Source organism: Xenopus tropicalis, chromosome 3, assembly GCF_000004195.4.
Source record: "Xenopus tropicalis strain Nigerian chromosome 3, UCB_Xtro_10.0, whole genome shotgun sequence".
Lineage (NCBI taxonomy): Eukaryota > Metazoa > Chordata > Amphibia > Anura > Pipidae > Xenopus > Xenopus tropicalis.
In genome coordinates, this window is record NC_030679.2 from 79960719 (window position 1) to 79974467 (window position 13749).

General features: G+C 35.5%; 1 protein-coding gene across 6 annotated transcripts in view; it reads right to left on the reverse strand.

Moving 5' to 3' along the window:
- pclo (piccolo presynaptic cytomatrix protein) overlaps nucleotides 1–13749 on the reverse strand; it is a 144544-nt gene that overhangs the window by 105861 nt on the left and 24934 nt on the right. For all 6 annotated transcript variants that reach the window (XM_031899033.1, XM_031899030.1, XM_031899031.1 and 3 more), the window contains exon 3: nucleotides 8113–9492. In XM_031899033.1, the coding sequence (XP_031754893.1) occupies nucleotides 8113–9492 (1380 nt within the window). The remainder of the gene's footprint in view (nucleotides 1–8112; nucleotides 9493–13749) is intronic.

The following is a 13749-nucleotide window of genomic DNA, read 5'->3' on the forward strand; positions in this document are numbered from 1 at the left end:
AAATATGAAAAAATCACGACGGCGGCGAAAAAGTCGCAAAATTTTTGTTTCCAATCCCATATTTTGCCATTCGGGATTCGGATTCGTAGATTAGTAAATGTGCCCCTGTGTGTTATAACAAAGCTGAAAGGACAGGAGTGCTATGCATATTGGCACTAATATCATCTAGGGCTACAGATTAGAGGAAGAATGCAAAGAGTTCTATGATAGAAGAAAGCACAAAACTGCACACTGTGTGATGAATTAAAAGGGATGTTTGCCCTGGAACCTGCACATACTTAAGGTTTCTTTCTCCTTTAGATGGTGAAGATCAATATGCTGTTTTCTAGTTAATAAATCAAAATGTGAATTCTATGGGCCTACTCTAGACTAAATAAAGTGCTTGAAAAGGCCCGAGCACGTTTGATGGCCCAATAAATCATTCAATGTATCAGAGTGCTACTGTGTTCAAAACATATAATTCTTATATCCTTATAATCCTTTTGGCAGTAAGGTAAAAGCTTGTGCCAGATACTACAAGTGTTTTTCTTTTGGTTGTGTAAGCACCTTACCAAAACTATTCACTGCCAAAATGTGAATACATTGCTTTTTAATTTTTGTTAATATTTGGAATATCATCAGTGATTGCATTCAGCTACAAGACAAGATACTCTCAAGAAAGCAAATACTTTTTATACATACAAATCATTATTATTTAGTGTAGAAAATTGTTTTCTGTATCACACATCTTATCAGCTCTCAATAGCTTTAAGAGACATGCAAAATAATCTTATCAATACTCCATTGGGCAGAGAGAAAATGACTTCATTTTTACAACCCAGTCTCTCTCCATTATCTTCAGCTTTGACAATTTTTTGTGCTTATCTATTTGTAAATGTTACAAGTAGCTCTTTCTTGTAATGCAAGTTGAATTTTGACATATTATTCTATGGATTTCTCTATTATTTTATTTAAATCCCCATTTTTGAAACTGCAAAGTAACCTGTGCCTTTCTTCTTCTTTGAATAGGAAGCCAGTCAAACGGCTGTCTCCTGCACATGCCTGATAAATTTCCATTGGAGCAAAAGGTAGCAAGCATGTGCAGTATGCAGCACTTTAACTGGCTTCCTATTCAAAAGAAAAGGAAGGCTCCGTATACCAAAGGGGCGGGGCTTAAGGCTAGAAAAGGAAGAGACTGATTTTTGCAAAATGGTTCAGCTTCTACCGTAGAAAGGATTTCAGACTCAATGTTAGGGAGAGGAGTCACTTTTGGCCTGTTTATAGTCTTTTTTTAGGGATTTGAAAATAATATTTATCCTTTAAATGGCTTATCACATAGAATTAATGTCAACTGAAGGACATCCTATATATTCAGAACAAGTATATCACCTGCATGTCTCTGGATACTTGCGTGAAAATATCTTGTGGACTGATTTTACATTCATGCCCAGGGGGAAGGAACAATATAATTTCTCTCTAGGCAAAGTTGAGATTATATCAGTTTAAATTCTTATGTGCTGGAAACCTTTATGTAACAGACTCTTAAATACATTCTCAGTTCCTGTTCATTATGTGTATTTCAGTATGTGGAAATGCTTCATTTGTTATATGTGACCTACTAAAAAGCAAATTAACCCCAGTGAAGTAAACAATGCCTAAATTGGACATAATTATACTTATTTTCTTTACCTTAATTCAAAATTAATGGTAAAAATATTATAAGTGCATGAATTATTCCTCTCTCATATATATATATATATATATATATATATATATATATATATATATATACTTAACTGCTAATGAGTGCACTCCAGGGTCTTTAGCTTAAAAAATTTGATCTTTATTTCAAAGTTGCCATCATATCTGAAATAAAGATCGAATTTTTTAAGCTAAAGACCCTGGAGTGCGCTCATTAGCAGTTAAGTATATTTGATATTTCCCAAGCGGCACCCGGGCACTATTCTACAGTAATCGTGAGTGCGGATCGCTTTTCTGTATATATATATATATATATATACACATAGGGTGACGGCACTCTCAGGAATTTTCACCCAGGAGTCAGAGTTTTAGAGAAAAACAAAGTGAAGATTTATTGGTCCAACGTTTCAGTTCCCACTAGAACTTTCATCAGGGACATCTATGTTATTTATATATAGTATCTGCCTCAAGCCATTTGAATACAAGCAGTGATAACACACTGTGATGCCATATGAAACAAATGTCACTGCAGACCTGGAATGGAAAGCTAGTGTGTGCAACAGAAAGGGAAATATTGATTGAAAGATGCTGGCAGGTACTGATTACTTAATTGCTTTAACCTTTCCATGGTTGTCATCATAAGATGACAGCTACCAGGAGGGAGGTGGGTAAAATCAAAATGCAGAGGAATTATTTAAGAAGTTCTATTATCTGCACCTAGTGCTACATTGTTGTGACCATAACATTGTAATTTTCTGAATACTCATTTATTCTCATGATTTGCGATGGAGTATTCTGTACGAAATACAGTGTTACAATATGCAAAAGCATAATAACTCAGGGAAATTTTTGTTTCAAGCTATTTTCTGGAAGGATTTCTCCCCCTACCAATGGTAACATTGTCAAGACCTACAGGTGAACTTTTTTCTTTCTTCTGCTAAGGGGTTCTGTGAAAAATTACATGAATGACAAATGCCATATTTAAGAAAAAAAAAACATTTCAAATAAAGATGTAGAAGGCATAAACAACACATTTAGCACAAACCTTTTTTCTATTAAAATGAATGATACACTGGGTGTAATATATTTAACCTAAAGTCTGTTTCATCTGTGTGTAAAACATTTTTTCTTGATATTATAGCTTTACCCAATTTGAAACATTTTCTGCTAAAACATGAAAGATGTTTTGGTTGTTTGCATCCCATGGCCAAAAAGAGGGGATGAGCATACATTTCTATGACCGTAGATATGACCTTTGTTAACACAGAATATTCACACTTACAGAAAACTCCCATAACTTTCTGCTTAGCACAGAGAACGAGCTGTATATCATGGCTGAGAAAAGTTAGAGGGAAAAGAGACATGGGCACCATGGATCCAATTATTTCTGGGCTCTGACTCATTTTACATCATATTTATCTACTATGTATAAGTGAAAATAAAATTGGAGTTTAAATAGAAACACTTCTGTTGTAAGCTACATCACATTCCTTGTGGTGAAGGCAAGATAACATGACCGGAATGCTTCTACCATGTTGCCTTTTGTGTTTGAACCTATGTTCTGTCCAATTAAAAGCAAAACAAAGAAAAATTGGATTTATTGTCTGCTTTAAACCAGTAGTTTTTGGAATTTTTTGGAATATCTAGGACAGTAAATAATCTTTCTTCCCAAACGGGAAGAATGGGGTCTAGACGAGAAAAATTCCTTAAGTGTACCCTAAGTGGCAGTGCCTCCCCCACTGCACGTCACTGCTGTAATTTTACCTAAAGGAGCCAGTCCTGAAGTTTGGAAACTACTGCTTTCTTATTACTAATCTTTTCTAACGAAAGGGCACTAAGGGGCTGATTTACTAAGACACGATTTCGAATCCGAATTGAAAAAATTCCGATTGGAAACGAACATTTTGCGACTTTTTCGTATTTTTTGCGTTTTTTTCGGCGTCTTTACGATTTTTGCGTAAAAACGCGAGTTTTTCGGCATCTTTACGATTTTTGCGTAAAAACGCGAGTTTTTCGGCGTCTTTACGAAAGTTGCGCAAAGTCGCGATTTTTTCGTAGCGTTAACACTTGCGCGCAAAGTCGCGCCTTTTTCGTAGCGTTAAAACTTAAAAGGCGCAACGTTTCGCGCAAGTTTTAACGCTACGAAAAAATCGGGACTTTGCACAACTTTCGTAAAGACGCCGAAAAACTCGCGTTTTTACGCAAAAATCGTAAAGACGCCGAAAAACTCGCGTTTTTACGCAAAAATCGTAAAGACGCCAAAAAAATCGCAAAATTTCTGATCATTACGAAAAAAACGCAATCGGACGCATTCGGCCCGTTCGTGGGTTAGTAAATGTGCCCCTAAGTGTGTGCAAATACGTCAGTATAGATTTCCAAGTTTAACAATATATCTGAATAACAATAAAACTACACCAAATTCATTTGCTAGAAAAAGAATGCACAGGTACTAAACATTTATTTTACTAATATTACTGTAAATTACTGATTAACTAATAACTCAATTAGGCATTTAGAAATGGAAATAAATAAAGAAATACTGCCAGATTTGCTGCAGTATAACTCAATGGATAAATCACTACTTTCCTTCCCTAAATCATGAGCAATCCCCGATTCGCTTCATGTCTTTTGAAATGAAGATTAAAAAGCAAGTCCATTTGATACTGATATTGCTATTTGTAACATGTTCTCTCATGCATTTGTCTACTAATGGGTGAACAGTTTCAAACAGTTAAGATTTCATTTGAAAGATATTATGGGATCTATGAGATCTATATATGAATCACTTAAATGTAATAATGTCATTATCTCTGCTACAGACAGAAGTTTGTCCCTCTAAAGATTTCTGCTTGCTGCAAAAGCAGTTCATTATACAATATCTGTCCAGATCTGGATGGCTGCCCTCGATTTTGTATAAATTACATTGGTTTAGTCAGCTAATCATGTTGTCCCTAATATCACTACGATTACTAAGAGGCACTGTTATTTTTTGTGTTACTGTTCCTTTAAAGGGATACTATCATCATTTACTACCCCACTTTCAACACCATCCTATAGTTGGCACTCTATATAAAGTATATAACAGTGTTTTCACATTTATTTATTTATTTGTTTGTTTATTTTAAAATATATTTCATAGACTTGCTGTAAATTATACATCCTTAATTATAATAGCTAAGACTTTAGAATACTCCTATTAAAATGAACTATAGAAGTAAAAACAAAAACAATGCTATACTGTTACAACTTTTTAAATTATAGAATGTAACTAAAAGTAGGCCAGGGACACTTCTGCCATGTGGCAAGTTGAGAAATTTGCTTTAAGCAGCAGTGCCCTGCAGGTCACCAGCAAAAAGTCACTCCTGGAGCCATAATTTTGTTTTTAAATTAGAAATTCAGCTCTTCTACTGTGATGTGGCCACTCCTTGCAAAAATACCTCGCAAGCACGGGGGAGGGGAGTTGGCGAGGCACTGCAAGACAGCCTCAGGGCAGTGAGGGGTCACTGGGGCTATTAAACAGATTCATAGCTGCAGGGAATCCTGACGGTCAATGTATAAACAGGCCCTGAGACATAAAATACAAGTATTGGTCACCAGTGAAACACATATTAAAGCTAAAGTTTAAATGAGAATTATGATTGTTTCCCCATTTCATTATAATTTCTCTTTACATGTCTTGGTTCTGTATAGTATTGCATGCTGGTGCTATATATGGCTTGAGTTTGGGGTACTGCAAAAGATGGACAGTGGAGTAAGATGTTATCAAACAGCAAGTCATCGCTCAACACAAAGTAGCTAGCAATACTCTGGAGACATTCAGCTCTTGTACAGAGGCATATATATTTCCCAGTGCAATAAATGGATGCTAGGTCAAAACATGTAAATATATATATATATATATATATATATATATATATATATATATATAGCATGAAATAATCCATGGCCGGCACACCCTTAAAATTCAAAGAAATTCTTTTATTGAAAACTCATTGTTTAAAAACCAACGTTTCGGTCCTCATTAGGACCTTTATCAAGGATATCATCCTTGATAAAGGTCCTAATGAGGACCGAAACGTTGGTTTTTAAACAATGAGTTTTCAATAAAAGAATTTCTTTGAATTTTAAGGGTGTGCCGGCCATGGATTATTTCATGCTAAATACTCAGATTTTGGCTGTGCACCCCACAGAATACTAAAGCCTTGGAGTGCAGACACCATCAGGACTGATATATATATATATATATATATATAAAAAGGACCAGCACACCAGGTCACATCAATATCTTCTTTTATTCACAGTGCGATCCAACAGCACTCAACAGGTCTTATGCATAAGACCTTTTGAGTGCTGTACTTCATTGGACTATTACATTATTTGTTACTAGCACCCAGGCAGTAGATATATTTTTTAGTGTTACTGCTCCTCCTTTGGCACTATTTCATTTTTTTTTGTTAATCAGCAGTAGCAATGCAGAACTTGGGTCTGAATAAGTTGAGTCAAAAGGGATCATTTACAAAAACACCAAGCCATAAGGCAGGTGGTAAGAAAAGACATTGTTGTGAGCAGCATCTGTCACTAATCTCTAAGTCACATGTCTGAATGAAATTAGGTGCAACAGACTTGCACCCATAAAATTTCACGCTGATGCCAGAAGAGGCACCTTCCCCATTATGAAAATTTTAGCTTAAGAACACTTGCATAACTGCGCTTATTTTGTCTGCGTTGAATGAAGCTCTGTCCACGATAAAAATTCATGGTGAATTACATTGAAGTTGCACTTTGCACTTGGAAAAGTAAACAATACTATATAGAGGCTTATAGATATCCTAGCTATCTGCATAATACAGAATTGCAGCAGGTCCCAGTTAACTGGGGGTTTTTCTCTTTAATCAGTTATTGATCCTGCGTTAGTTGTTTATTACCCATTAACCATTTTGGAGAGGATGGCCTATGCAAAACCTTTTTTCCACGATATAGTTAACAATTAACTGCAGTGTGTGCTTGTTCACAGTGTTGCTTCAATTATAAAGTATTACAGTTGCAACAATGATAAAGGGTAGAAATAATAATGCAGATAACAAATGTCTAATATGTTTGGCAACCTAGGGTTAAATGTCATATTTTCATCTTCCTTAATAGAGAAACTTCTAACCATTACCTGTAGTTGTGACTTTTATTTCGTTTTATGCACATGGTAAGTTTTTGCAACCACTGAATTGTAGTGCACTTAGGTTCTCTGTGACCAGACTGGAAATATCCAACCAATGATGCACACATGTATTATAGGCAATGCATAATTATGTGACTTCAACTTAGAAGAAACAATGGGAAGTACAATGCTGAAGAAATATTAAGCCATTCTCCTGATTTAAAACACCAACTTCCAGTTATGTATAATATAAACCCCAAACGTTGTCTATTTTACAGTAACTGTACCCCTCGTTAAAGTCAAAAATCAGGGCTACATTGCATAAAACTAGAAAAAGCACAGGGTTTACTAAAGGAAGGATAAGATAGTTCACACTGGAAATCAAGAGACACGAGAACCTATAGGGCTCGTTTATCAAAACTGGAGAAATTTGTGCCTGGGAAGTAACCATCAGCAAACAATCCGGGGCAGATTTATAAAAATGTGAGGTTAGAGCTTAATACATAAAAACTCACCCACATTCTATTCATTCTCATGAAATTCTTATAAGTTCTAACTTTCACCCATTGATAAGTACACTTCTAAAAATCCTATTGGAATGAATAGAATGTGGGTGAGCTTTACTGTATTAAGATCTCACATTTTGATAAATCTGCCTCTCAGGGATCAGCTTTGGTCAGACAGCTACAGCCTGAATAAATCGCAGTAAATATAGCTGTGAATATTATAGAGCATACTTCCTACACACATTTGCTGTAATTTGGTGTTAATGTGTCTTTAAGTAGAACCTGTTTTAACAATGAGTAGTGGCAGTTACAAATAACAAATTATATCCCCATAAATCAATAGCAAAATCAATAGTTCCTTGTAATTAGCAGTATGACCTGAACAAAGAGGTTTGTTCATATTAGTCTTGCATTTATTGCTACATATTTTTCTCCTTCTATTGATCTACTGCATCAGTCCCATTATATTAAGATGTTTTAAGAGCTTTGTCTGGAAATGTAATTTAATAATTTAGTTTAATATTGTCCATCTTACATGAATAGTACAGCTTAATTTTGTTCAATAGTAGTAAATGGCTTGTTTTTAACAGATGAAAATTATTATAATCAAGGTTAATCATTTTTAGTAAAGAATCATTTTTTATTCAGATAATGAAAAAAAAAATCACTTTATTGATCAAACCTTAAAATAAATGGCATCTTACCTGAACAGCAAGCGCCTGCAATCCCATCCCTATTATTACAAAGACATATTATCAGTAATGCATATCTTACCTCTGTTAGATGTGGTGTTGGGTTAAATCCACAAAGATTGCACACAGTTTTCTTGCATTCTGTACAGGCATTAAAGTTGGGTGGATCTTTAGAGCCCACATTTAATTCTGTCTGACAAATGAGGCATAATTGTTTTGATGTGGATATTTTTTCAGTTTTTTCTGGCACAAATTCTTTTCTTGTAGAAACATCGAGAATTTTAGTATCAGCTTGTTTTTCTGGAATTATTTTTTGTTCTTTCTCCTTTGGTAACAATGGGGTGCCTGATTCTCTTGGTTTTTCAGCTGAGACAGGTTTTGTTTCTTTTGTTACTGTTTTACTTTTTGGTGATTGTGGTACCTGCACACTCTCTTTACTTACTTTATGAACATCGGGTGCTTGTTGAGATGGTGGTGGTTTAGAAGCTGATGCTTGACTGGGTTGTGGCTGAGTCCCTGGTTGTGCTGCTGTAGATATAAAACTAGAAGCTTGGCTGAAAATAGATGCCCCAAATCCAAAGAGCTTCCCAGTAACAGTTTCTTGCGGTGTTGTGGGCTGTGGTTTAGGAGTTTCTGTGACACTTCCCAGATTAAGACTAAAACGCCTTTGCTGATCTTGAGATTTCTGTGGTTGTGTTGTAGGTAGTGTCTTTGTTTGTGGAGTTACAGGTTTGTGTGTTGGACTGGGTTTGGGACTTACCTCCACTACAGGCTCCTTCTGAACCTGCTTCCCATCAAGTTTAGGATTTACCATAGCTGGACTCTTTTTAGGTGCTTCTTGTGATTTAACAGCTTCTGATTTTTGCATTTGTTTAGATTCTGAAAAGGGTACCACCCGTGATTTATCTTCTTGAACTGAATGGGATATGGGCAAGTTATCAGTTTTTTTAGCTTTTGATTCAGTAGGGTGTATATCCATAACTGGTTTTGATTTAGCATCTATTTTGGTATCCACATCTTTATGCACAGGGGCTTTTGTTAGTACAGAATCTGACTTATCCTTAAAAGACTTTATACCAGAGTTTGACTCCACTGATTCTACCTGCTGTTTCTTTTGACTTACCGAAGACTCTGTTTTGTCTGATATTGTTTTAGAAATAACTTTTCCTTTAAGAGGATCATCTGGTGGTTTTTTTAAGGGTATAGTTGGTGAATCTGTCACAGAGAGTTGTTTGGTTATTAATGGTGGCTTTTTAGTTGACTGTGTCACAGTTTCATTTGGCACAGACACAACTTCCTTTTTTTGCAAGGCAGTTGGCTCAGATACTGATTTTTTTTGTGGTGATGCAGGTATAGGCTTTTGTTTTAACGGTTGTTGTGTTGGTGGTGGTGGAGGATTTGAAGTTGCATCCATGGCAAGTGCTCGTTGCATCTGACAGTTTAAACAAAGCCACTCTTTTTTCTGAAAGAGTAAAATAAAGGTATACATAAGAATATTATTTAACTAACATTTCAAACAAAACATAATATTATATTTGTTATGCATCTGTACCCAAAGTATATGCTATTTAGCAAAAAGGTGTTATACCCATTTACTTAGAAATTTCAGGCTGAAGAAGAATGTCTTCACTGGTATCGTATATAAAATCACAATGACTTAGAGAAGCAATTATTACTAATTTACTAAGAAGGTAAAATTTAAAAAAAAAAATCAATTCGCAATAGTAATTCCTACAAACTAAGAGACAAGCTATATGTAACAACAAGTATAAGCAGTACTGGGCACAATAAGGATTTGGTCTACTAGAGTTTAATTAAGCTGCTTATCAAAAGGGATCACCTAGTTTTACAGTTTGATATTAAACTGACCAAACTGTATAATTAAGGATGTACATTTGGATAACAACATCACAGTTACTACATGCTATCATAAAAAAGTTAAGCGTCAGCTGAGATCTATGATTGGGTAATAATATACTGTACAAGATATTTTGTTTGATTAGAACTGAATGGAAATTACAATTACATTTGATTTACCTTGTCCCTCACAACTGAAAAATGTATTGCCTGTATAGCTTGTAGCTCTATATGTACGAATGATTGATGAGGTGAAGAGATATACTCATACTTGCACTCGCACAATTTATGTATGAAAAATAGAGTGAACTGCAAATCTCCTAATACATGTAGCCATTACCATTATAAAGTTAAAAAACTTGTCTTATAGCTTGTTCATGTAAAACTATACCATCCACCTTAAATAAAATTAATGGAGACTAAAGAATGCTGTAACTTAGGTCATTCTGGTCAACAAACATGAATAATCTGATTTACCAACCTGAACTGGATGACATAAAATGACAACAGTGATAAAGAAGGTGTATACTATCTTTGCACAATAGTCTTACTGTTATTTTCTGTTACTGTACATTGTAGGTGGCCTAATCAGAGCATATTTTTAGCAATTTGGAACTCAAATTGAGTTCAGGATGCTCAGATCTAAGTCAAATGCCAGCTTTAATTAGCTCAAGGCTTTCCTACTTAATTGGATTGCAAAAAACTCCTACTCTCCAGCACGGACAAGAACTTAGGCATAAAAGGTAACAAAATAACATTTGTTATTTACATTCAATATATAATTGCTTGCAATTTAGCGGGTTATTCAAAGCTGATTGGTGATTTTTGGCAACCGCACCAGTGCAATGCAGCACCTATGTAAATCAGTCCCTCCTACAGCAGTGTAGTGGAGTTCACAGCTTTGTACAGCTAAATCTTCTCTTTCCAGTATTTGGAGAAACTGAGCAAGCAAAGTTCAACCAGGTCCAGATTGACTTCAACTGCACACTTATTTATTATGCTATATAAATGGCAAGTTTATCAAGGTGTGCTTTATTTGACACTGTCCGAATGCCATATTTGTCGCTGTTATTTTACACAGCTTCAGACCTTGGGGCACATTTACTAAGATCCGATTTTATTCTGAGCTTAAAACACGATATGTTATAAATTCGGAGTAACCATGATAATTTCTGAAGTTCTAAAATGTCACGAAAATGCTTTTATCGTTCATATGAAAATAATGCAATTGCGTTCCAAAAGTCACAATATTTTCATGCCGAAAAGTTTGTTTAGCTACTAAAACCTTTCTGGCTTTGATGCCTTCCAAGTCTAGCTTTGGGGGCCTTCCATAGGACTCAACAGATCAAAACCGGCAAAACGATAGTCCCGAGGAAAGTGTTACCAAAGTGTGAACGAATTCCGAAATGTTTGTATTCTTTGAGCAAAGTACGATTTTTTCGTAGAAATTCAACAAAAACCACTATTTGTTAGAAAAAAACGTAAATTATCACAAAATTGTTTAGTAAATGGGCCCCCTTGTGTAAGTAAGTTTCGGCGGAAGTTGCTCTAAGAAAAAACATGTAAAAAAATTACGCTCTTTTATACACAGTGAAGCCTGGCGATGTGTGGTGAATGTTGTTGCTGTTTATTAGCACCGCATAATAAATCTGGCCCTCAGTGTCAGTGATCATTTACAGCAGAAGTTTTAGCTGTGCAAAATGGAGCCTGAAAACTATGCTGCACTTGTCTGCCTCTGTCAATGTGTAAGGTAAACAGGGCATGTTTGGGGGGTGGGGGAGCTGGTGCATTTCTGGAGGGGAGACTCACCAGGAATACTAGCTTGAATGTAGGGGTTTCATTCTGCTTTTAATAATGACCACAGCTGTGGAGTAGGACATACACTGGAGACATGAATCGGATAAATGTGGCTTGCATATATTTTACTTCAATGCGTCTGGCTTGTTTAGCCACCTGCATCATTTGCTGGACACAGACAATCCTAAAAATGATACACTGATTGCATTTGCATGTGAATTACTAATAGAACGAAGAACTGTAAAAACTTCAGGAGAAAAATCCCAAGCTGATTGTAAGGTAATCTGACAGTCTGGGTTCATTAGAATAGGCCAGTACTGTACAGTGGGACAAAACATTTATCAGTGCTGCATAGAATTAGGAGAGAAACTGAAAATGACTTGGAGTTGGAAAAAAGATGATCTTGTTTGTTTACAGAGAGAACAACCTGTACTTCCTGGTCAGGCTTTAGCAAGGAGACGGTAACGCCTGTCACATGGCACAAGCTAGTAGTGAATTACAGTTGCCAGGAAACACAACAAAGGTGCAGATGGCTCGCTGCAGTTGACCTCTTTAGCAATGCAATATCAATGTATAATTTACTGAAGCATTTAACATCCCTGTTTAATTTAAAATCTCATCAGTAAAGGAATACTTTGTCATCCAAAAATCATAATGAATGTAAAATAATGTTTTAAATGCACCTATGATACTGTTTAATTAGTACTTGGCAATTAAACATATAATACTCAGCATTTGGAATATGCACAGTACAAATGATAATTTTGCAGTTAACAATACCATGGCCATATTCTAACCACTAATAATTCCAATGCATAACATCATTTAGTAAAGTAAATCTATTCATAGTTTGTTTGGGTAGAGGGGCCAAACACACTACTACACCTACCAACTATTGTTACATTCTCTTTGTATTTGGATAATGCAGATATAAAGTGTGTTTCCCTGCTAGTTTTTATGCAGGTACCACTAACCAGTGGTAAAACTGCCCCTTTCTGCTACATCAGCACCAGAATTTGCCATACACTGCTACTAAAAGCAAACACAAGAACTTTGGGAACTAAGGGGTGCAACTTTGCACACATGCATTTTTTATAACATGAATCGTTATATTTTCCAGCTTTGCCAGTTTTATTCCTTTAGTTCATCTTTATATTTTATTTTCCAACCTTATACTGCTTGTTGAGAGATGTAAGTGGTGGAACAGAATAGAAAAACAAATGCCCAACTAAGGAATAGGAAATAGTGGTGTCCTATGTTTCAGTTAAGCCCCAACCATGCCTGATAAAAACAAATGGGCTCAGGATATATGTAGAAAGCTTGTTCCCAGCCAAAATGCTTAGTTCACTATTAAACTTTCTGTATTTTATTTAATTTACCCAAACAACATTTTCAAATGATTAGAGTAGCACATATTTCTGAAATGAAACAAACCCCAAAATCTCCCAGTAATACAACAACAACATAGGCACAAAGAGAATGAGCTGCATACCTGAAAAAAGAGCCACCTAAACTATAGATGTTGCCACCATATAGACAATACAATATTGCTACAGTGGGATTCCACCACCAATTTTTACTACTAATGCCTATATCCCTACATTCCTATTTTCTATACATATAAGCTTCACATATGATGAAAACTACAGAATAAACTGCCCTGTAAATGAAACCAAAATCATTTGCTGAAAGCAGGCATGTCATTTCTATTCATGTAGAAGCTGCTATGTTTTCATTATACCTTGATGAGCCTCACGAGGAAGTTAAACAACCCTTTTTTGAAGTTCTACAAGTATGACAAGAAATTATTTCGAATTAGATAGAAATGAAGTAGTTTGTTCTGGCAACTGGAGATGATGACCCTCTGCATTAAAAGTACTATAGTTTTTGGACTGAATGGCTTTGATGACTATGTGCCACTACAAAATTCTCATGCTCCTCTGCTGGATGGTCACTAGAGTGTTGCCCTTTGCAGACTGTGAAGATGGATGTTAAGGAACATATTGAGCAGGATTTTCACTTCCTGCTTACTAATACAGGTAAAAATAGTAATTTTGTACTAACA